Raw genomic sequence first — 22,301 nt, forward strand, 5'->3', positions numbered from 1 at the left:
AAGTAGGGAAGGGAGAATAAGAGGGATTGGAGATTACTGGAGAGATTCGTTCTGAGCAAGCTACAATTGTAAAGGATAATTTTAGCGTTGTGACCTAAACTATATTAATTATTGGTTGCCATGGATATCCCAAATAAAAAAGTACCCAAGTCAGCTGGAAATTTATGGTGATTTAATTAATATAGTAGAAAGAAATTAAGAAGAAAGGAGAAGGAAAGGATGTAGGATTTCTCCCACCTGGCTTGTGCCAGGGGAATATTAGAGGCTTTAGGACAATAAGGTTTTGGAGAGTAAAGGAGGAAGGAATCAGCCTGAACTCTAAGAGGGCTGAGCCAAGATGCCTGAACCTGAATTAGCTCAAGGGCAAACTCATCGACAAAACCCAGACAAATAGCTGCCACCATGCCAAGATATCGGAAGACTTAGTACACTTCCAGCCAGAGCCTCCTCTCCAGGGAAAGAGACAGATGAGAGGAAGCCCCATGAAAAAAACCTAGACGATTTCTGCCTCCCTTTCCTGTGTCTCCTCTGCACCAATCATAGCCTAAGTTTGACTTAGGACAGCCCAGGAGTCAGTCAGCTATTTCTGATTTGTCAATTTCTCTATCAAAGGCCATCCTCCTAAACACTCAATCTTCAAGCGTGGTTACAGGCATTCCAAATTTTGTTAGACAAAGTAGGGTGGAATAATGCAAAGTTCCTAAGACATTCCTGATTTTGTTAGAATAAAAATCTTCATTGTTACAAATCAGGTGATAGCTAAATCCAATCTTCACACAATGAAAGATGTACAAAAATATTTATATCTCTTTTTGCAGAGGTAAAGAATTAGACTTTGAGGGTATGCCCATGGATTGGGGAAATGGCTGAACAGGTGATATATGAATGTGATGAAGTATGACTGTGTTCTAAGAAATGATATGGGGGATAGTTTCAGAAAAACCTGGGAAGACCTGAATGAAGTGATGCAGAGGGAAGCAAGCTGATCCAAAAGCTCAGTTTATACTATAATAAGAATATGGTAAAGACAACTTTGAAAGATCTAGGAATTCTAATCAGCATAATGTTCATACATGATTTCAGAGAATTCATGATGAAACATACTACTGACCTCCTGATAGGCGAGCTTTGGAATTCAGAATGAGATATATTTTTCTTTTAGATATGTTTAATGAAGAAATTTGTTTGGATTGATTATACATGCTTGTAACAGGGCTTTCTTTGTTTATTTGTTTTTCATTCTGAATTGAGACAAGGGATGGGGTAAGAGGGAGAAAGGGCAGATTTCTGTTGCTTGAAAAATAAATAAATAAAAAAGGTGATAGATATCTGAGCAACTCAGCTTAATGCTGTTTCATGTCAAGGAGCTGGGATGAGCTTGGGAAATTTGTTGTACATCTTTCTTGCTCAGATCCTTCAAATTCATGGCAAGAGTTCTAGTTGCCCTCTTCCAAGTCCATTTCCTGACCATTATCTTTTTTCTTTTTTACCTCTCTTTAGCCTATGGTGCCTATGTTCTGGTGGCCTGTATACTGAATTTCCAAAGAGCTCTGGCTTTGTTTGTCTTCACCTGTTTGGTCCTCTTCTTCTTGGCTTACCGTTTCATTAAAAGGCATTATGGGGAGAAACTGATGAGATGCGTGGAATCCTCTGAGAATCCTCGGTTATGGCTTTGGCTCAAATGGTGAGTGGGAAGAGAGCTTCAAAGACCAATTGACCCACAGTTTTGTTGTCTCTATGATGGGTACCACTATTGATCCAAATTCTAGAGTTTTTTTGCTCATCTATCTTTGTTCTTCTCTGTCTCTATATCTCTGTCTCTGTCTGTCTCTGTCTTTCTCTGTTCCTCCTGTGAGACTGATTATTGCTGGACTACTGTGGCCATGGGGTTTAGCTCTTACCTCTGTATTTATGTATGTTAGCATGGTTAAAGGGTATAGGAATATTTCAAGGAAGGAAATCAGTCTGTCTAACCATTTAAGTGTTTTTGTCAGGAATGAGAGAAACTATGATACAATTCAATGACATAATGAGAAAACAAACAGAAAAACGTCGGATGGGGCATTCACTTTGCTTACTGTGTTAATATCATTCTGTCCTAGAAATCATATACCTTCCCTAGTCACTCTTAACAGTCCCATGTTCCTACATCAAACATTCTCAGACTTCTTGGGACTATTAGTGGTGCTGGCAGACCTGCCTTTTACAGTTCTAGAATTTTTAGAAGCAAATTTATTGCTTAGCAAATGAGAAATGGGACATCATTTCCAACATGTCCATGGTCTTTGCCTAGCCACTCAGGGTAAGGACAAACTCTGAGACTCCTCCTACTTTGGGACATTCCCTGTTCTCTTAGAGTTATTCAATGGAAAACCCAGGTATAAGTGGGCAGTGGGAATTTATATTAGTTTGATTCTATTTTAGTCCATCATTGGGAGACAACATGCTACGGTAGAAAGGATGATGATAATTAGAAATTAGAGTAATGGTTTGAATCCTGACTCTTCAGATAACAATCTGTGCATGTGTATGTGTGTGTGTGTGTGTGTGTGTGTGTGTGTGTGTGTGTGATATTGTGCAAGTCACTTAAATTTCTCTTGATCTTAGTTTCCTTCTCTGTAAATTGAGAAAGTTAGATGACATCAAAGGTCCCTTCAACTTCTCAATCAATGGTCCTTTCAACTCCACAATGAGTCATTGAGGCATTTGGCACTATAGCATACATAGGCAAAGAGAGTATTTTTTCATTAGATTAAATAATATAATGGGTATCAAGGAATTTGAAACCTTAAAACATTATGTGTGTCAGCTAGTATTGTTATTTTTTAAAATAGCAACAATATTTGTTGTTCAGTTGTTTTTTTTTCAGTCATACCCCACTTATGACCCCATTTGGGGTTTTCTTGACAAAGATACTGAAGTGGTTGGCCATTTTCTTTTCCAGTTTATTTGACACATAAGGAAACTGAGATAAACAGGGTTACATGATTTGCCTGTGGTCATACAGCTAGTAAGTATCTGAAGTCAAATCTGAACTCATGATGATGAGTCTTCCTGACTCCAGGCCCAGCATTCTTTCCCCTTTGCCACTTATCTACCCAATAATAAAAATATAGCTTTCACTTATGTTTATGGCTATAATGTTTGCAGAGTACATTTATATATGTTATCTCATATAATTAATAAGTGTAGAAAAAGACCTGTCTTGGTCTCAGGAATCTTGCCTGTGCCACATACTGGCTTGTATGACCATGGTCAAATCATCCTCAACGTCCAAGGCAGTTCTCTAAGACTCTAAGTTACAGACAAGTTACTGGATTGCATTGGTAGAGGGAGTTTCCACACTTGGACTTCCCCTACACCAATGAAATAATAGCTTCCTTCAAAAAATTATTATTGGCAATTGTGAGAAAGAGGTTTTTTATGGTCTTCAGTCTTTTTTAGTCATGCCTAACTCTTTGGGACCCCATCTGGGATTTTCTTGGCAAAGATATTGGAGTAGTTTGCCATTTCCTTCTCCAGCTCATTTGACAGATGAGGAAACTGAGGCAAACAGCGTTAAGTGACTTGCATAGGATCACACAGGTAGTAAGTGTTTGAGGGCAGATTTGAATTTAGGAAGAAGTCTTCTTGACTTCAGTCTGGGTACTCTATCTACTTTGCTACCTAGTTGTCCCATAAGGATATATATCTCTAAACTATGTTAAGCTAACAAGGATTCTGAAAGAGGGTTAATTCACTCAGTGCAGGGGGTTTACATAATAAATAATTCCCTGTTTAAGACTTCATTCATCTGCCTAGAATGCCTTTTTACTTCCAAACTATTCCAGTGACTAACATTTTCTCTTTCCTTCTCAGGGGTCTAATGGCAGTTGCCTTGGTTGGCCTCATACTGTGGCTAGTTCTAGACACTGCCCAAAGGCCAAAGCAGCTCATTTCTTTTGCTGGAATCTGTATGTTCGTTATCATCCTCTTTGCCTTCTCCAAACACCATCATGCTGTAAGTCTTGGGTTAATAGCTAAGGGTAAAAAAAGCCACCCCAATAGCTTCCTACTTAATCACTGAGCGATCCTTCAGGTGGCCTCATGGAAAATGACATGAACTCTGCCGTGGAACTAATGCTGAATCGAGAAATAAATTAGTGTCAGATGGGGAGTTGAAGAAATAGCAGAGAATTAAAGGGAGCATAAAGTCAGAAAGGGGATAAGAAGTATTCCAAGGATCCTTATGAAACCCAGCCTGGTTTCTCTTTAATTAGGGTGAGCCAAGCAAGGTTAAAGTTTTGGAGATGACTTGGGAATTTAGAAAATAAATCAGAAAATCAGATGCATGGGCCAGAAATGTTATGTTTAAAAAGATGTGGCATGAATAGAATCTTTCTGGCTAGATTCTTGAAGGCCAGCAGATTTTCATTCTGGTTATCTGAAAGTAAACTTGAGTATACTTGTGAAATATTAGAAGGATAATTTTATTATATGTTATTATAAGATAAAGATTATAAATTCATTGTACATTTTTATTATACAATGTATTATTATACAATTTTATTATACAAGTATAAATTTATTATAGATTATTATACAAAAGGAAAAACTTTTTTGCTTAAAGTTGCCTTATAGTTTTTTTAGAGCTCCTGGTTCTTGTATGACCCCAATCCAAGAGCAGAAAATAGTTCCAACGATCCCAGAGGCTCTGGTTGGGCACCATTTAAGCATAACCATGATTTTCAAAATTATTCAGGTTAGTTCACCCTGTGTTTTTTTCTGCATGGCATGGGCCTGCTAGAGCCCTCCTAGGTCTGTACCTAAAATCAAAGGTTGACTCTAACAATGTGTTCTCTGTGACATTTGAAATGATACATAGGTGTGATGGGCTACTTTAATGGGTGGTGGGTTCCCCTTCTTGGAGGTCTTTGGATAGAGACTGGGTGACCACTTGTTGGGTATGCTATAGTGGAGATTCCTTTTGTGTATGAATTGGACTAGAGGCCTACTGAGGTGCCCTCCAATTCTCAAATTCAGTGATTCTTGGATAGAGACCTAGATAATATGTGGAAAAGAAGAGTACATTTATGTACTATGATAATAGTGCTTTAAAGTTTGAAAAAAAACTTTGTCTGTTTTTTAAAACTTTATTTTTATATACATTAAAAAATTTGAGCTCTCAATTCTTTCCCTCCCTTCCACTGAGCCCCCTTTCCACCCATTGCCAAGATAAAAAAAATATCACTTATATATGCGAAGTCATGTAAAACAATTTCCATATTAGTCATGTTGAAAAAAGGAAAAAAATTAAAATAAGTGGGGAAAAAAGGTATGTTTCAATCTGCAATCAGAGTTCATTGGTTCTTTCTCTGGATGTGGATAGCATTTTTCTTCATGATTTTTTTGGAATTGTCCAGGGTCATTGTATTGATTAGAGTAGTGAAATCACACTCATTTGATCCCCACAACCACTCTGTGAGGTAAGTGCTATTATTGCCTTCATTTTACAGATGGGGCAGCTGAAACAGGGAGGTATTACCCAGGTCACATAACTAATAAGTATCTGAGGAAGGAGTCACACTTAGGTCTTTCTGACTCCAAGCCCCACTCTATCCATGGTGCTATCTTGTTACTTCTTTTTAAACCTAGGTGTCCTGGAGGGCTGTATTTTGGGGTCTTATGCTGGAATTCGTTCTTGGTCTCTTGGTCATTCGAACTGATCCTGGATTTGCTGCATTTCAATGGCTTGGTAAACAGATTCAGGTATTGGAAAATGGGTTCTAGGTTCTATTTTGTCACAGGATCCTGGGAAGAGAGGAGTTGGAAGAAAGAAAGGGAAATTCAGAACCTGTCCTTTGACTACTAGGGAGAGATCTCAGGGGAGGAGATTTGAATACATAAGGAGACATTAATGAGATTGTATAGAGAGGGGCAGTTAAGATGGTGAAGTAAAAGTCAACATTTTTGTCTAGATATCCCAACACACCCCCTCCAAAGCCACAAAAATGACACCAAACTAAACCCAGAGTGGGAAAACCAAGTTAGACAGGAGGATTATTTCACTGCTTCCCTATGCCAAGGAGAGAGTTTGTTAGCTCAAATTATAAAATGGCAGGATGAGGTAGGAGTCAGGGACATATATTTCACTGTATTAATATAGATTGTTCTACCAAGGAGCTCAGAGCTTGGTACTTCACCAAAAGCTCTGCAAGTCTTCCTGAGTGGAGAGACTCAAAAGGATTCCCCCACCCCATACATCATAGATAGGCAGATGACCCACAGCATCTATCATTCTTTTGACTGAAGGGTTAATTATTTTATAAATGGCGACCACAACAATCTTTTTAAACTAATATTATCTTTCCAAACCAATTTCTAAATATTACATTTAGCATATTATACTTGGTATAATATTAATTTTTCAATATTACAGGTCTTAGATGTCACCCCATCACAAGGAAGTTCAATAGCAATGTGATTGTGTGGTGTGTGCATCCATGAAAAGATGCATTAGCTATTCCACAGGCCTTGACTGGGCCTTGTTTCAGGTCACCACAAGAGAACCTCCTAATTGTAAGGTCTATGAACACAAGCAGAGTTGAGAGATGAATGTCATTAATCCTCTGACCCTTGGATCTGCCTCATCTTTGCCTTGTTTTTCTTTTCCTTTAGATTTTCCTTGGTTATACAGAGGCTGGCTCCAGTTTTGTCTTTGGGAATACTCTCATCAAGGATGTTTTTGCATTTCAGGTGACACTTCTCTCTGTCGGTAGAAATGGGGAGTAGGTGGTAGTGGCTGACCCAGAGTATGTGTGTGGTGGGTGCGGTAATGGCTTTTCAGGACCAAGCTTTAATTTTGACTGCATAAAAGCCCTCACTGTCATGAAGACGCCCATATCCTTTCATAACAAGCTTGAATTTTGTCAGTACTATCTTAATTGGATTTCAATAGGCATAAAGAAACAGCAGGGATTTCAAACCTTCATGGGTTACGCTGTGCCAAGCACCGTGCAAAGTGCTGAGGTTACAAACAGGAAAAGTGAGAGAATCCCTGCTCTCCAGAGAGTCCACTCTCACATGGAGGGAGATAACACAGCAAACACAGTTGAGTTGCAGAGATCACAAGTCCTAATGGGTTCACAGCAGGGTGGTTGGCAAGGCCCAGGTATCTTTAAGTCAGATGACAGTGCCAAGGAGCAAAGGAGGGTGCAAAGCGGAGCATATGGTAAGGCCCAGGGGACTTTGGGAGGCAAGGGCAGGGCAGATGGCAAGGCCTGGAAATTTTCCACATCGCTGGAAGGAATGTTGTTGACTTGCATTTCAATCAAATCTTGTATATAGCAAAGCAGCAAAGGGTGAGGGAGAGGGGGAGGAGTGGGTAAGGGCTGACAAGTCTTTGTGCCATCTGGCCTTCCCATGTGGGTTTTGAGCTGAGGGAAAGTGCTGGAGTTGAGGGGTAGGGAAGGAGAGAGGGGAAAGATAAAAGGGAAATGGCCCTCTTTGGTTTCCTTTGATGCATATCACCTTCAGAAATTAGATTCGCTTTTTGTGGGAAGTAAGATTCAAATGAGTTTGGTTCTACGGAACAAAAGACTCAGCTTCAGTTTCCTCCTATAGTAACTTATATTTATTAGTTATTAAGAGTTTGCACTGTGCTGGACACTATACTAGACCTAGTATTTCATGGCAGCTGGGTAGCCCAGTGGTTTGAGATCCATGCCTACAGATGGGAGGTCCCAGGTTCAAATCTGACCTCAGACATGTCCTAGTTGTGTGACCCTGGGCAAATCACTTAACCCCCATTGCCTAGTACTTACTGTTCTTCTGCTTTGGAATCAATACATAGTATTGATTCTAAGATGGAAGGTAGGGCTTAAAAAAAAATAGACCTTGTATTCCCTGGGAAGTTTTGGTCTGTTAAAGCAACATGACCTATAGACATTATGTAATCAATTGATCCATAAATATTTATTGGTCAAATATAGTACCTATATTCCAGGCATTGTACTAGGTGCTTAGAATATATAGACCAAAGTGAAATAGTCCCTGCCCTCAGAAGCTTGCATTCTATTAGAGGAAACAAAATGTACATCTATAAGTATATAAAATAAATAACAAAATAACATCTGTAAGTATATAAAAATGAATAACAAAATAATATCTTTAAATATACAAAAATAACACCTTTAAGTATATAAATAAGTAACAAAATAACATCTTTAAGCATATAAAAATAAAACATCTGTAAGTATATAAAAATGAATAACAAAATAATATCTTTAAATATATAAAATAACATCTGTAAGTATATAAAAATAAGTATCAAAATAACATAAGTAAGTATATAATAATAAAAAATCGAATTTAAAAGTTAATGGTGGTGGGAGTAGGGAGGCACTTGTAACTGGGTGGAATCAGTATAGGTTTCATTTCAAAAGTGGCCCTTGACCTCAATTTTGAGGGAAATTAGGCATACAAAGAGAGAGAACTGAGTGCATTCCAGGAATGGGGGTCAGCCTGTGAGAAGGCCCTCAGAGAGTTGATCCGATAGAATGCCATGTACGAGAAATGAAAATTTGCCAGTCTGGCCAGACTGGGCTGTAAAGTAAGCGAAGGGGAGTTATCTGTGTAAGGGTGTAGGAAGCAGATCTAAATGCCACATCTCCTCTCTTAGATGCTTCTTGCCTTTCTCCTTCTAGGCCTTACCAATAATCGTCTTCTTCAGTTGTGTGATGTCCATACTCTACTATCTGGGACTCATGCAGTGGGTGATTGTGAAGGTGAGTTGTGCTCCCATTCAGGTCATAAAATAACTCATTCATTGTGATCTTTGGAATCCAAATAGATGGTGTCTTGAGGCTAAAATGCTTTAGGAAATTCCCATATCTGGGGAAAAGGCTACGGCTGACCTAGACTCATTCAGTTGTTACAGTCCTCCGAATAGCATTGGCCAAGTTGTACACATTTCAACCTGATCTATTTTTTTTTTAAAGAAATAAAGCATTTTATCCAATTGTCATTTCTGAAGAAGGTGGCTGATTCATCTGATTGAACAAATCCTCCCCCACCTCTCCCCAACACACACCCTCACTAATAACTCACATTTAATATGGCAGTTTAAAATTTTCAAAGTGGTTTACACTGGTTATCTTTTTTGATTCTCATAACAACCTCTGACCCTTTGGGGTTTCTATTTCATCATCTGTGAAATGTGGGAGTATGACCATGTTCTGTGTTCCTCTTTTTCTCTCTAGGTTGCTTGGCTTTTACAAGTTACCCTGGGCACCACTGCCACAGAGACCTTAAGTGTAGCAGGAAACATCTTTGTGGGTATGGTAAGCAATATTTAAACTCATTGTTTCTTTACAGTCATAGTTTGGTTTGATGTTCTTCAGCCAGACTCATCACTTCTTTAGGTAGTATGGATTAATTCTACCTTGGCCACTGATAGAGCTCCTTTTTTACACCTGGGATCTCAAAGCACTTCCTGGTTCAGGTTTCATTTCTATAACTTTAGCCACAGGCACAGAAGGATGAAGAAGGGGAGGAGAGAAAAGCCTGGTCCCCATATTGGCCTGCTATTAATATATTCAATCCTCAACTTTCACCAAGGTATCATTCTGAGAAAGTGATGTGAAAGTCAAGGATGTGAATGTTGATATATTGAACTTATGGAAAATAGAATTAGGTTTCTGCAACTACTAAAAACTATACTCTTTTGTTAGAGATTGCTGAAAATAAAATTTTGTGCCTACAATTTTGTACAATAAAACATTAATTATGATACTATGTACTTTTCTTAACATAGTACCCATGAAATAACCCATAAAAGCTGTACACAAAAAATAACTGGTAACTTGCAAAACATTTTTACTTGAGAGTAATCCCCAAGAATTCTATGACCTTTTATGCTAACATCTTAAAAAAAACCAAACCTAACATCGATTTTATACTATATTCATTTTTCATGACACATGAAATCTACAGTACCCTAAATACTAAACAGCAAATAAAATTCTTAAGGCTAAAATACTTTTTTAACCTGAATCTTACCTTCTACAGTGTTAGAGGCCAGTGTAAGGGCATTGTACTGTATACTACACTGCTGTAAACCTCTCTCTCTGCTTTAACTGCCCTTGGTAAACCAAGGAGGAAGCTCCTGGAACTTTAGCTGCTGCTGAGCATCAGAAGATGTGGAGACTGGTGAGGTCTTGACATCACCTCCATACTCTGTCCTTCATGGCTGGTGAACTGGATTGCAGATCAGGAAGGATGTCGTAGCTTGAAATAATCCATCACATATCATTTAACTGTGAGATTAAGATTGATGATGGGATCAGTAGTCTTGATATTTCTAGCCGTCTGGTGGATTATGCCAAGCTACCTTTCAAGCTTGGAAACTGAGTTTCTCAGTCTTGGGAGCTTCTTTGTCATCATCGTCTTTGCAGGCCCAAAAATCTTCCTGAGCCATCTAAACTAACTTCTCATTTGTCAGCTTCTGGGGTTATTCCTCTAGAGACATCTTCTCTCATGATCTTGAACCTTTCACCTCAAAAATGTACAAGATGAATGATTACTTCACCATTCTGTCTTACTAATTCATCAACACCTTGAAAGCCTTCAAAATCCTGGATACAAACAGGCCACACTTTCCCCCCCTGTAAAACATTTCCTCAGGCTATATTAATGTAGTTAATGGCTTGAAGCATGGTGACAGATCTTCAGAATCCATCATGGTGGTTTCAGAATTCACCTCCAAGTAGTCATAGGCATGGCAATAAATTTCCCTGATCCGATGAGACCTGAAGGCTTTTATGATTCCCTGATCCAGAGACTGGATCAAAGACATGGTATTGGGTGGCATAAAAACAACTTCTACATTTTTGCGTGCATTTTCCCAGCTACTCACATATATGAACTCGTATGTTTTCAAGTATTAAAAGAACCTTGAACACAGAGTTCTTTCCCTGCAGATATCATTCTACCTCCAAAATGAAGCAGTTGTTGAACTCTGATCTCTGCAGACATCTGAGCTTTTCTATTCCAGCATCAATGCATTCAGACCTTGTTTTTTCTTTCGAAACCTTGAGATTGGGACATAGTAGATCATCAGTGATTTACACTTGAAGTTGCCCCTGGCATTGGCACATAGCAGGGTCTAATGATCTTTAAAATTCTTGAACCTGGGATAGCTCGGTGGTTCAGTGGATTGAGAGCCAGGCCTAGAGTTGGGACATTCTGGATTCAAATTTGGCCTCAGACACTTCCTAGCTGTGTGACAATACACAGTATTGATTCTAAGACAGAAGGTAAGGATTTAAAAAAAAATCAAAACCTTGAATCCAGGTCTTTGGTGATGGCTTTTGTTATGTGTGTTCCCTTTATTACCTAAATAGAGCTATCTCACTCGCATTAAATTGGTTCTGGTAAGTAACCCCTTTTTCTCCATCAGCAGGTTCAGCATTCTGAAACTCACCTGTAGCCAAAATATCAGCAGAACTAGCTTTATTAGGAAGATTCACATTTTTTCAACCATATTGCAACTTAAAACAAGAAAGCCATCCTTGTCTAGCAATAAAAGGCTTCACATTTTCTCAGATTTTTGCCACATGCTTTATAAACTGTTGGGCCACACTTTTTCATTCTTCCACCATCTCATTGACCCACAAAACTTGGTCATTTTTCCATTCTTTCAATTCCCTCATCCCATACTTGAGAGGTGGCTTTAGTTAGCCCTTTCTGGAAAAGCAGATTCACAAACACACTTACAAACACTTCCCTCTTTTTTACAGATGTAATAAATCAAAGATTCATTAACACCAAACTCTTAGCTGACAGCAGCTGTAGACATTCCAGCATGAAGTTTATCCAACACCTCTATTTTCTCCCTAAGCCACATCACTGACTTTGTTTGCCCTTTTGGGCTTAGATCCCAGACGACACATATTCCTCTTTGGGGGCATAATATTAACACGAAACTTGAAATTTAAAGGCAAACAATGAAATATGCAACAAATGCACAGGGAACTCTTTCCAATGGTAGCATAAATGAGCCCAGTGAAGCACCCAGTAGGATAGCAGCCATTCCACCAACTTGAGCATCACACCTCTCAATTTTTTTTCCCTACTGTGCTTGGCCAGGAATGTTGCCAATGCAAAAGTGAAAATGAGGTTACTAATAAAATCACCCAAATGCTTAAAGTTACAAAAGTTAAATGTGTGAATATTGAGGATTGAGTTATAATGATTCATTATATATTATAATGTTATAAATTATAACTAATCAAATTATTGAGTTACAACAGAGAGCTAAAGGACTCAGGGCTCTTTCCTGAGCTTTCTGCTACCACTTCCCATGAAAGATAGCTACTCATTCATTTCAACTTTACCCATGGTCCAAGTGTAAGAATTGATAATGGTTAAGCCTCACCAGATAGGCAGGTACAGGCTCAAAGAGGAGATGGAGAAGTGAACTTGGGAGTTCAGTCTTTGAGATTCCCTTCACTCTGGATATTCTTATGTTCCTGACTGGTTTTGTAAGCAGTTTCTCCTCTGTCTCATTCTACCCTGAACCAGGAGAGCACCTGGTTCTCTTTTTGCAGGAAGTTGTAGAACTCATATGATGAACCAGTTTTTGATCTTGACTTTGGACTGAGTTGTCCTCCTTGTTTTGTCAAATAGAAAATCTGTGTTGGTCCTAGCACAGAATCTATAGAAAAGTAGATCACTCTTCACTAACTTTGATTAATTAATTCTTACTTGTTGATGGGCTAGGTGGCACAGTAGATACTTGGACCCAAAGTCAAGAAGACTTCTGAACCTCAGACACTTTCTAGCTGTGTGACCCTAGGCAAGTTACTTAATTCTGGGTATATTGCTTAACTTCTCTCTGCCTCAGTTTATTTATCTGTATTATGGGGATAATAAGCACCTACCTGCCAGAGTTATCATGAGAAACAAATGAGATATTTGTAAAATGTTTTGCAACCTTAAAGATGTATATGAATTTTAGCTATAATTATTGTAATTTCTACCAAAATTCTCTCTTCTTTTGTTTAACTCTAACAAAATCAGCCTGGGGACACCTAGGTAGCACCTAGGTAGGTTGAAAGAGAGCAAGGCCTGGAATCTGGAGGACCTGATTTCAAATCTGATCTCAGACACTTCCTAGCTGTGTGACCCTGGGCAAATCACTTAACTCTGATTGCCTAACCCTTAGAATTGATACTAAGACAGACAGTAAGAGTTAAAAAAAAAAAGAAATCAGTCTAACCTTTCAAGTAATTTAGCTATTGTAAGTAGAAATGCAAAGAGTAAATATTCTGTTCTTAATGAAAATTGCCTATTAAGTAATTCTTTCAAATAAATTTTTTCAATTAAAATTTTTTATTTTTTAAAAATTATTTTATTATTTTATTTTTTGTTATTTATTCATGTTAGGAGAAAATCATTCTATTCTTACATTTTTCCTTTTTTTTCGCTTTTTGGAGTATTTTTCCATGGTTTCATGATTCATGATGCCCTCCACCCCAACTCTTCTCTCCACCCTCCCAAAGTTGATCTTTTAACATCAAAACCCCATCAAAATACGTGATTGGATCATATATTTTTCTTCGGTGTTTCTGCTCCTCTTTTTCTGGATTGGATAGTGTTCTTTCTCATATGTCCCTCCAAATTGTCATTGATCATTGCATTGCTGCTAGTAGAGAAGTCCATTACATTCGATTGTACCACAGTGTATCCATCTCTGTGTATAATGTTCTCTTGGTTCTGCTCCTTTCACTCTGCATCAATTCCTGGAGGTTGTTCCAGCTCACATGGAATTCCTCTAGTTCATTATTCCTTTCAGCATAATAGTATTCCATCACCAACATATACCACAATAATTTGTTCAGCTTTTTCCCAATCTATGGACTCCCTCCCCCCCTCACCCCCGTTTTCCAATTTTTTGCCAGCACAAAGTGCAGCTATGAATATTTTTGTGCAAGTATTTTCCCCTATTATCTCTTTGGGGTATAGATGCAGCAGTGGTATGGTTGGATCAAAGGGCAAGCATTCTTTTAAAGCCCCTTTGCACATAATTCCAAATTGCCCTCCAGAATGGTTTATTCTTACATTTTTAAGAATTACATTACATTTTTAAGAATTGTTAATATAAATGGATGGTATTTTAAGATCAAGGCCATTTGCTGCATCTTAATTATAACATTATAAGATGTTTGTATCATCATTATTGTAATTATTTATTATAAATTTAAAATTTTATTATTATAAATAATTATTATTTTAGTGTCTTTTCTTATTGATATGATCTATTATGCTAATATATCCTCACAGTCTTCTAGACATTCTGGCTAAACTCTGACAATTGTTCTCATCTCCTCTTATATTTTGGATTTTGGCCCTGGGTTTCCTGGCTTTAATAGGTGAGTTTTTGCCTTATCTTTTTGGGAAGCAGGCCTCTAAGACACTTCCTGGCTATTTCCACCACACCCTGTTGTGGTGTTTGTACCTTCGACTCCTCCCCTGTTTTTTGTAATCCTTTTATGCTGGGTGTCCTAAGATAGGAACTAATTGTTCTTAATGGCAAAACATGTGTTGATAAAAGCAATTAGTTTGATGATGTTTGTTGCAGAGGTTCTGCCTTTTACTGTAAAATTCATTTAAATTCTAGATAATCCTTTTGAATTTCAAAATGAGGTTTTTTTTTTTAAAGCTGTACCTTTTCTCAATGAATTGCTCAAAATAAACCTTGATTTTTTTTATGCACATCTTTTGATTTTTAAAAAGAATGCTTAGCATGTGATCCTGGGCAAGCCATTTACCTCCAATTGCTTAGTCCTTACTGCTGCTCTGTTTTGGAACCAATACTAAGTATTAATTCTAGGATAGAAGTTAAAGATTTTTAAAAAATACTTTGCTTTTTTAAGAACTGATTTTAGCATGAATTCTAATGCTCCCAACTTTCTATATATTACAAGCTAGTTTCTTTTATCATTTCTTATTTTTATAGAAAAATATTATAAAATTTAAAATGGCATTTAAAAAATATATAGCTTTCTTCTTGATTGCTTGCAGGATCATCCCTTTATTATTGTAGTTTAGCTTGACAATGACATGCCAGAGTTAATTTAATTTTGAATTTTTACTTACTAATATCCTATGAATTTTATGTATTATAAATCTTTACCTTCTGTCTTAATACACAATAGTGTATTAGTTCCAAGGCAGAAGAGTGATAGAGGCTAGGCAATGGGGGTTAAATGACTTGCTCAGGGGTTCCACAGTTGGAAGTGTCTGAAGTTGCATTTGAACCCAAGACCTCCCCTTCTCTAGTCCTGACTCTCAATCCACTGTGGCCACTTAGCTGCTCTTGAATTTTGCTTATTTTCTATCTTCACCTTACTTTCTATGTTAGGAACATTTTCTTGTATAAGTTCATGGAATATACTGATCAGATTAATTTCTTTGCATTTTTAAGGAAATTCAATAATTCTTAAATTTTCTCTGCCTGATTCATTCTCTGGATCCATCATTTTTCAACAGTAGTACTTCCAAACCATTTTTCTAGCTTAGAATTTTCAAAGTTTGCCTTTTTTATTTTCTGTTCCCTCTAGTCTGTCTTTTAGTAAAAATAATTTGCATTTTTCATCAACTTCATTTTTATGTACATATTCTCTAGGCATATTTCTAAACTGTTGATTCTTCTCCTGACATTCCTTGACTATATCTGATTCTTCATTTCTTTTCATAATTTTTTCTTTTACTAATAATATTTCTTCCCTAATTCCTTTGGTGTGACTTAAATTTGTTTATCCAGATTTCCCAATCATTCATGACAAAATCTTCTTTCCTTCAGTTCTTCCTTCCTTTCTTTCACAAAGATTTAGTCATCATCTGCTATGTGTTTCATTCATTATAAGCACTGTGCTTTCTTCCTAAAATGCTTAGCAAAAGGGCTGTCCAACACCATGACAATCAATATTGGATTATGAGAGAAGGTCAATGTATGCAGCAAGATGTTCCCCTTTGTTCTGTAAGATCTTAACAAACCTAGCCCATGCATTAGGTTTTGAACAGCATTGTTTTATGGCCTGAAGCAAATCCTCTCTGCATTTTCTTAGGTAGGACATGCTAGTAGGGTTAGCAAAGTCCATATCTACCCTTTGTTCCACAGTTGGCCAGCTAGTCAGGCTACTATCAGATCTTGTCTTCTCCAGGAATTGCCTTTGTTCGTGGGGGCTAAATAACTCTGAAAGGAGAAACTCCACATCTTCAAAATTAGGATCAAAAATCCTGAAAGCACGTTTCAACTCCTTTTGAGATTTGAAAGGTTTCTACAAATTTTGGGAAATGGCTTTTTATGGATTCAAGTTCCTGTGAGGTGAATTGCCTATGGGCTTTGGAGTGTAATACACCAGCATTACTGGATAATTTAATGACCTCTTTTAGTGGACAGATTTTCTCAGGTTCACCAGCAGACACAGTGTCCTTGTCACCTTCATTTCCCTTATCAGTGACTTTAGCTGTCTTTTCTACAGAGACACCTTCAGCCTGTCCATTGTCCTTGCCCATAACCTGATCTAGTCCTTTCTCCTTAATCAATTCCTCAAACACAACCTTAATCATGCTTTCCAGTTTGTTATCAATAGCCAGTATCTTTTCTGCCTTAAAGGGAATCACAAATCTAAAGATCTTTAGTTGGGTCAGAGTTTGAAGGACAGCCATAAAGAGCACATTCACTTGAGCCAGGACCTGTCAGAGTATAAGGTCTGTTTGTAATGGCAACTGCAAAACAGACATTGTTATGTTGCCTATATAATCAATAGATTCCATGATCATACGGGTCATTCTGCTGTACAGTATGTACAGTATGACCCAGAAACAAGCAATGATAGCCACAATCACAGTTCCACAAATACCTTGCTTAAACATTGTTTTTTTCTATTCTACTCTGCCTTTCAAAGGATTGTGGGGTTCAGTCAGTCTTTGAGGTGCCAATTGTATTAGAAATAGGATACTGCAGAGATATTTCTATTTGTAATAAATGAGATACTCTGCCTTGACTAGAAAGATACTAGGGGAAATCTGAGGGTGCCTAGTTGTAATGGAGATAGAGATACTTCTAAGAGACAGAGAGATACTACTAGAGGGGATACTCTGGGGTTGCCTATTGATCACAATCACTATTGATGGCTAATAGATCAAGATATTTCCTACCCTCCACCCTTCACCTCCCAGTTTTCTACCCACATCCTCCTGCCATGCTTCCCCTCCCCTCTATTAGTCAGCCACTTTTCTATGTAACTCAAAGGTGAACTGTGAGGTTTAGAGAAGATACTTTCCCCCTCTTTCTCAGGTAAGGAGGTTTATTGGGAAAAATAGGACAAGGATGGAAATTGAGGTGAGAGGGATAGGGTTATCCCTAATCTATAAGGAGGGTTAGGAGGATTTTGGGAAATGTCAGTTCTGTCACTGCTGTAACACAAAAATCTGTCAGGGAGATGGGAGGACAACTGTTTAATCTTCTATCTTCAGACTCAAATCTCAAATATACAATCAGTTCTTCACACTCTAAGCCACCAACAAAAGTTAATTTCTTCTCAGCCTAGCCCCAGAACCACCCCCCCCAAAGGTCCTTCAGCCTAGGACAGAAGCTAACAGGGGTCCATTTCAGAGCTTTTTCCCCCTTCAGCCTGGCTTGACTCTTCAACTGACTTTCCTGGAACATTCCATTTGGAATGGTCTTTCTTGAGGTCCTTTACTCTCTGTCTTACATGCATGAAATTCTCTCTTCCTTCATGCCTCTTCCACATGAGGCACAAAAAGTTCAAGCTTATCTATTTATTGGCAAGGCTAGAGGTTACCAATAATAGAGGCCAATGATTCCTCAGTAACCAAAGCCCCCTAATGTAGTTAGAATAGCTTTTTAATTGAGTTTATAGTCAATACATAAGGTCCAGAAACACTACCTAAACTAAGATTGTGATTGGTTCTTAATTATCCTATCTGACCACCTGAACATGAGTCTTCATCCTTCATGTTGACTGGAAAATTCAAATTAGGTCAACATCCTCTTATAAGAACCAACCCCACAGTGCCCTCCAAGATCAGGACTCTTCAAGAGTTCATGGTATTATGGATAGGGACAGAGAATTAGTTTTTTTCCCCAGAATATTCTCCAGAAAGTCTCTTATTTATCATTCCCTCTATCAGCAAAATCTAGCTCTAGGAAATCATATTGTGATTAGGTGGAATCATCCTTCATCCATCTTTCTTATTCCTTCAACTGGCATTTTGTTTTGCTTGTTTATTGAGGTTTGGCATTAGATCTGCCCAATAATATTCTCAGTCCCAAGTCTTAAAGATTAGTTACAATGAAAAAGCTTGATTATAATGGTTACTATTATTATGAACAAACTAAACTATAAATCCATAATCAGTTTCACAACTTATATTTCTACCTGCATAACTAGATAATAGATGTAGCATCTTACCAAATGACATGGACTTAACAACTGAATAGACTTTGCCTGAAGGCTTTATATTTCATTCATTCAATCATCATCCAAAGAGCATCTATTACATGCCTCCTATGAACTATGAATGCTCAGAAGGTACAAAAGAAATATGAAAATTTTTTTCTGTCATCTAGGAACTTACAGTTTAATGGTATAGAAGTAAATATTGATTGATTGGTATTGTAGCACTTATTTCTAATCCTGGTTCAGAGTCAAATTCACTGATAAGAGCCCTGAGTGTCCTCTAACAGTCTAAGGCAGCATAAGATCATAGGCTCATAGACTCATAGATTTAGAAGTAGAAAAGACCTTAGGGGCTATCAAGTGCAACCCCCTCACTTTACAGATAAACTGAAGTCTAAAGAAATTAAATGCTTTGCCCCAGGTCACACAGATAGTAAATAGGAGAGGTGGAATTTGAAACAAGGTTCAAACTCAGTACAAATCCATTACTCTTTTCATAGTACCATGATGATTAAATGTCTCAGTGAGTGATATAGACACTGAAAGCTAAAGGATTGCTCAGAGAAGGTTAACATGGCTCCTGGATCTGGATATATCTTCATATTCTATCACCTTCCTGTGGTGGGAGAACTATGGTTCTCTCCTGAGTATAACAACTCAATGAACATTAAAACTATAAACAAGAGATTGTCCTCCTCTTCCTGCCATCCCTAATACTGCCCTCTCAATAAACCATTATTTCTATTTCTAGGTCAATAGGGATAACAATACTTGCAATACTTAACTTGTTCGAAGAAAAGTACTTTGCAAATCTTAAGAGGTTCCTCCTTGGGAGAATATACTCCTGATTTTGGGGCTATGCCTTGGGCACAGGATGATGATGTTTGGGGCCTCTCATGTCTCCAAGCCCAACAGACTTTTTATTTCCAGACGGAGGCACCTCTGCTGATTCGGCCATACTTACCAGACATGACATCCTCAGAAGTCCACACCGTTATGACTGGAGGTTTTGCTACCATTTCAGGCACTGTGTTGGGAGCCTACATCTCTTTTGGGGTACGCACATATCTGTTGGTCCCTACATAACCTAGAGTGTCATACTCTTTTTCACAGAAGCAGGAGCCATTCCCTGGAGAAAGTCTTTCTTCCCTGGTATCAGTCTCCTCCTGCTCTTGCCATTTATGATGTGGGCCTGGGAAGTAGGGAGTTTCACCCAAGGTGCTTCAAGGTCCTAAGACATTCCTGCGTGAGAGTAATCAGCTAGCAAGGAGTCATGAATGAACATGTATTAATAGAACAAGGAGTTCAGAACTGAGTCTTATTATGCTGGGAGAACTATGGTTCTCTCCTGGGGATAATACCCAGTGAACATATAATCAGTCATGAACAAGAGATTGTCCTCTTCTTGTCATCCCAAATATTGCTCTCTCAGTATGCCATTGTTTTTATTTCTAGACCAATGGGGATAATAATCTTTGCAATACCTACTTCATAGGGTTGTTGCGAGGAAAGTGCTTTGCAAAACTTTAAAAAGCTCTATAAATGGGTTATTATTTTTATTGTTTTTTTGCTATCATTATTATCATGCTAGGTTCCCTTTTTGCCATGGCTCTTCAGCTTATAAATAGATAAAAGAAGACTTGGCATTCAGGGGCAATCCTTGACACCAATTAACAGTCTCAGGTTCTACACAGATACTGACCTTGAAGTCTGACCTTTCAGATTGATCCTGCGTCCTTAGTTTCTGCCTCTGTGATGGCTGCTCCTTGTGCTCTTGCCCTGTCTAAACTGGTTTACCCAGAAGTGGAAGAATCCAAGTTCAAGAATAAGGAAGGTGTAAAATTGTCCCGTGGGTGAGTCCAGTGAAACACATTACTTGTGAGATTGTGGGGTCAGGACCAAGTACATGGGCAGGAGTGAGAGGTATAATGTCTATCTAGCTGAGAAAGCATTCATGGGAAGAAGAGTCTGTCCTCTTCTTCCTCATTGATGTTTCCAAATAGTCAAGTTGTTTCCTTTCCTAACTGGCTCATCCTCTGGCCTGATATCTCCGTAGCTCAGTTTTTTATTTTTTAAACCCTTACTTTCTGTTTAGAATCAATACTGTGTATTAGTTCTAAGGCGGTAAGGGCTAGGCAATGGAGTTTGTGACTTGCCCAAGTCACACATCTAAGAAATGTCTGAGGTTATATTTGAACTCAGGACCTCCTTTCTCTAGGTCTGACTCTCAATCCAATGAGCCACTTAGCTGTCCTCATTACATTTGTTTCTGATATGTATTCAGAATTGAGGGCTCTAAGGGTCCCCATCTTCTATGGTGCTAGCTTTCTACCTCCTTCCCATTGTAAGAACAGAGAAGACTCTTAACCTTAGTGGGGTGTGAGGAACCACAAGAAAGATTCCAAGCTAGTCCCCCTGAATGGGATCCCTTCCCCAGTTGCCAACACTGAGATAACTACAGACCCCACTTTTTAAAAAATCTCTTATCTCTGATGACAATCACAGCACTGAGAAAAATATTCTAGAAGCAGCCAGCAGTGGTGCTGCAGACTCTATAGGACTCATCGCTAACATTGCTGCCAACCTCATCGCCTTCTTGGCTGTGTTGGCCTTTATCAATGCTGCCCTTTCCTGGCTGGGGGAGATGGTGGACATAGAAGGACTCACCTTTCAGGTAATGTATGTGATACTGACCCATCACTGTCCATTTTCCTGTGAGGTGATCAGATAGGGACCAGAACCGTGCCTATTCCCTTAATCCTATATAAACTAAAGAGAGAATTGGAAGAATGGGAGAGACTGAGTCCTTGGCTACAGGGGATGGAATTTCTTATCCCAGGCTTTTGCCATTTATTTTTCCTTATCAGGTCATTGCTTCCTACATCCTACGGCCCATTGCTTTCATGATGGGTGTGGACTGGGAAGACTGTCCAATGGTGGCCGAGATGTTGGGTATCAAGTTCTTCTTGAACGAGTTTGTGGCCTATGAACAGTTGTCTAAATACAAGAACAAACGTCTCTCTGGAATTGAGGAGTGGGTCAATGGGGAGAAACAGTGGATTTCTGTAAGTAAAACATCCAGAGAAATATGGAACACTGTAGGATCTCAGCATTGTCTATCAGTGTGCAGAAGGAAGCTACCAGAAAAGCTAGAGCAGCTTCCAGGTGCCTCTTGAGTGTTCTCAGGATAAACCCTGAAATTAGTAGTGGGATTATGCTCAGTTCACAAGGCAGGCCCAGTTAGCAGCCTTCTGTCATAGGCCCTTGAACTTTGGTGAGGACTGTATCGTTTCTCCTTCATCCTTTATCATATTTTCTCTCCATTCTAGCACTGGGCCATGATGGAGTGTTTGATTCTGTTCAGAGGGATAAATTTCTGGTGGTCAGATAGTCTCACTCCTCTTTCACTTAGTGTTTCTCTTCTAATTCCATGGGGTATTGAGGGTGTCTGAAAGCAAGTAATTTAATTTCTCTGGGCCTCAATCTCCTCATCCATAACATGAAGAGTATGGACTTAATGGGCTCTGAAGTTCCCTTCAGCTTAGACCTATGATGCCATGAGGGTGTGGAGGCATATAGTATTCTACAAGACAACAGAACCATATAGAGATCTGTAGTGACAGAGAGATAGAAATATAGAGATAGAGAGGTACAGAGAAAAGATATAGAGATTGATATAGAAAGTATAAAGATAGATAAAGAGAGATAGAGATATTGAAAATATGGAGAGACAGAGATAGAGACAGAGATAAAAGGATAGAGATAGAAAGTATAAATATAGAGAGATAAAGACAGAGATAGAGACATAAAAAATATGAAAAGACAGAGATA

At 38.4% G+C, this 22,301-nt stretch overlaps 1 protein-coding gene across 1 annotated transcript in view; it reads left to right on the forward strand.

The window, feature by feature from the left end:
• The window catches only part of LOC100013132 (sodium/nucleoside cotransporter 2), a 51,027-nt gene that overhangs the window by 20,066 nt on the left and 8,660 nt on the right, over nucleotides 1-22,301 (forward strand). Inside the window, exons 5-14 of the mRNA XM_007472482.3 lie at nucleotides 1,501-1,684; nucleotides 3,859-4,000; nucleotides 5,635-5,748; nucleotides 6,658-6,735; nucleotides 8,685-8,765; nucleotides 9,240-9,320; nucleotides 19,401-19,526; nucleotides 20,193-20,323; nucleotides 20,976-21,144; nucleotides 21,338-21,535. Coding sequence (XP_007472544.2) covers nucleotides 1,501-1,684; nucleotides 3,859-4,000; nucleotides 5,635-5,748; nucleotides 6,658-6,735; nucleotides 8,685-8,765; nucleotides 9,240-9,320; nucleotides 19,401-19,526; nucleotides 20,193-20,323; nucleotides 20,976-21,144; nucleotides 21,338-21,535 — 1,304 coding nt within the window. The remainder of the gene's footprint in view (nucleotides 1-1,500; nucleotides 1,685-3,858; nucleotides 4,001-5,634; nucleotides 5,749-6,657; nucleotides 6,736-8,684; nucleotides 8,766-9,239; nucleotides 9,321-19,400; nucleotides 19,527-20,192; nucleotides 20,324-20,975; nucleotides 21,145-21,337; nucleotides 21,536-22,301) is intronic.

This window comes from Monodelphis domestica, chromosome 1, assembly GCF_027887165.1.
Source record: "Monodelphis domestica isolate mMonDom1 chromosome 1, mMonDom1.pri, whole genome shotgun sequence".
NCBI lineage: Eukaryota > Metazoa > Chordata > Mammalia > Didelphimorphia > Didelphidae > Monodelphis > Monodelphis domestica.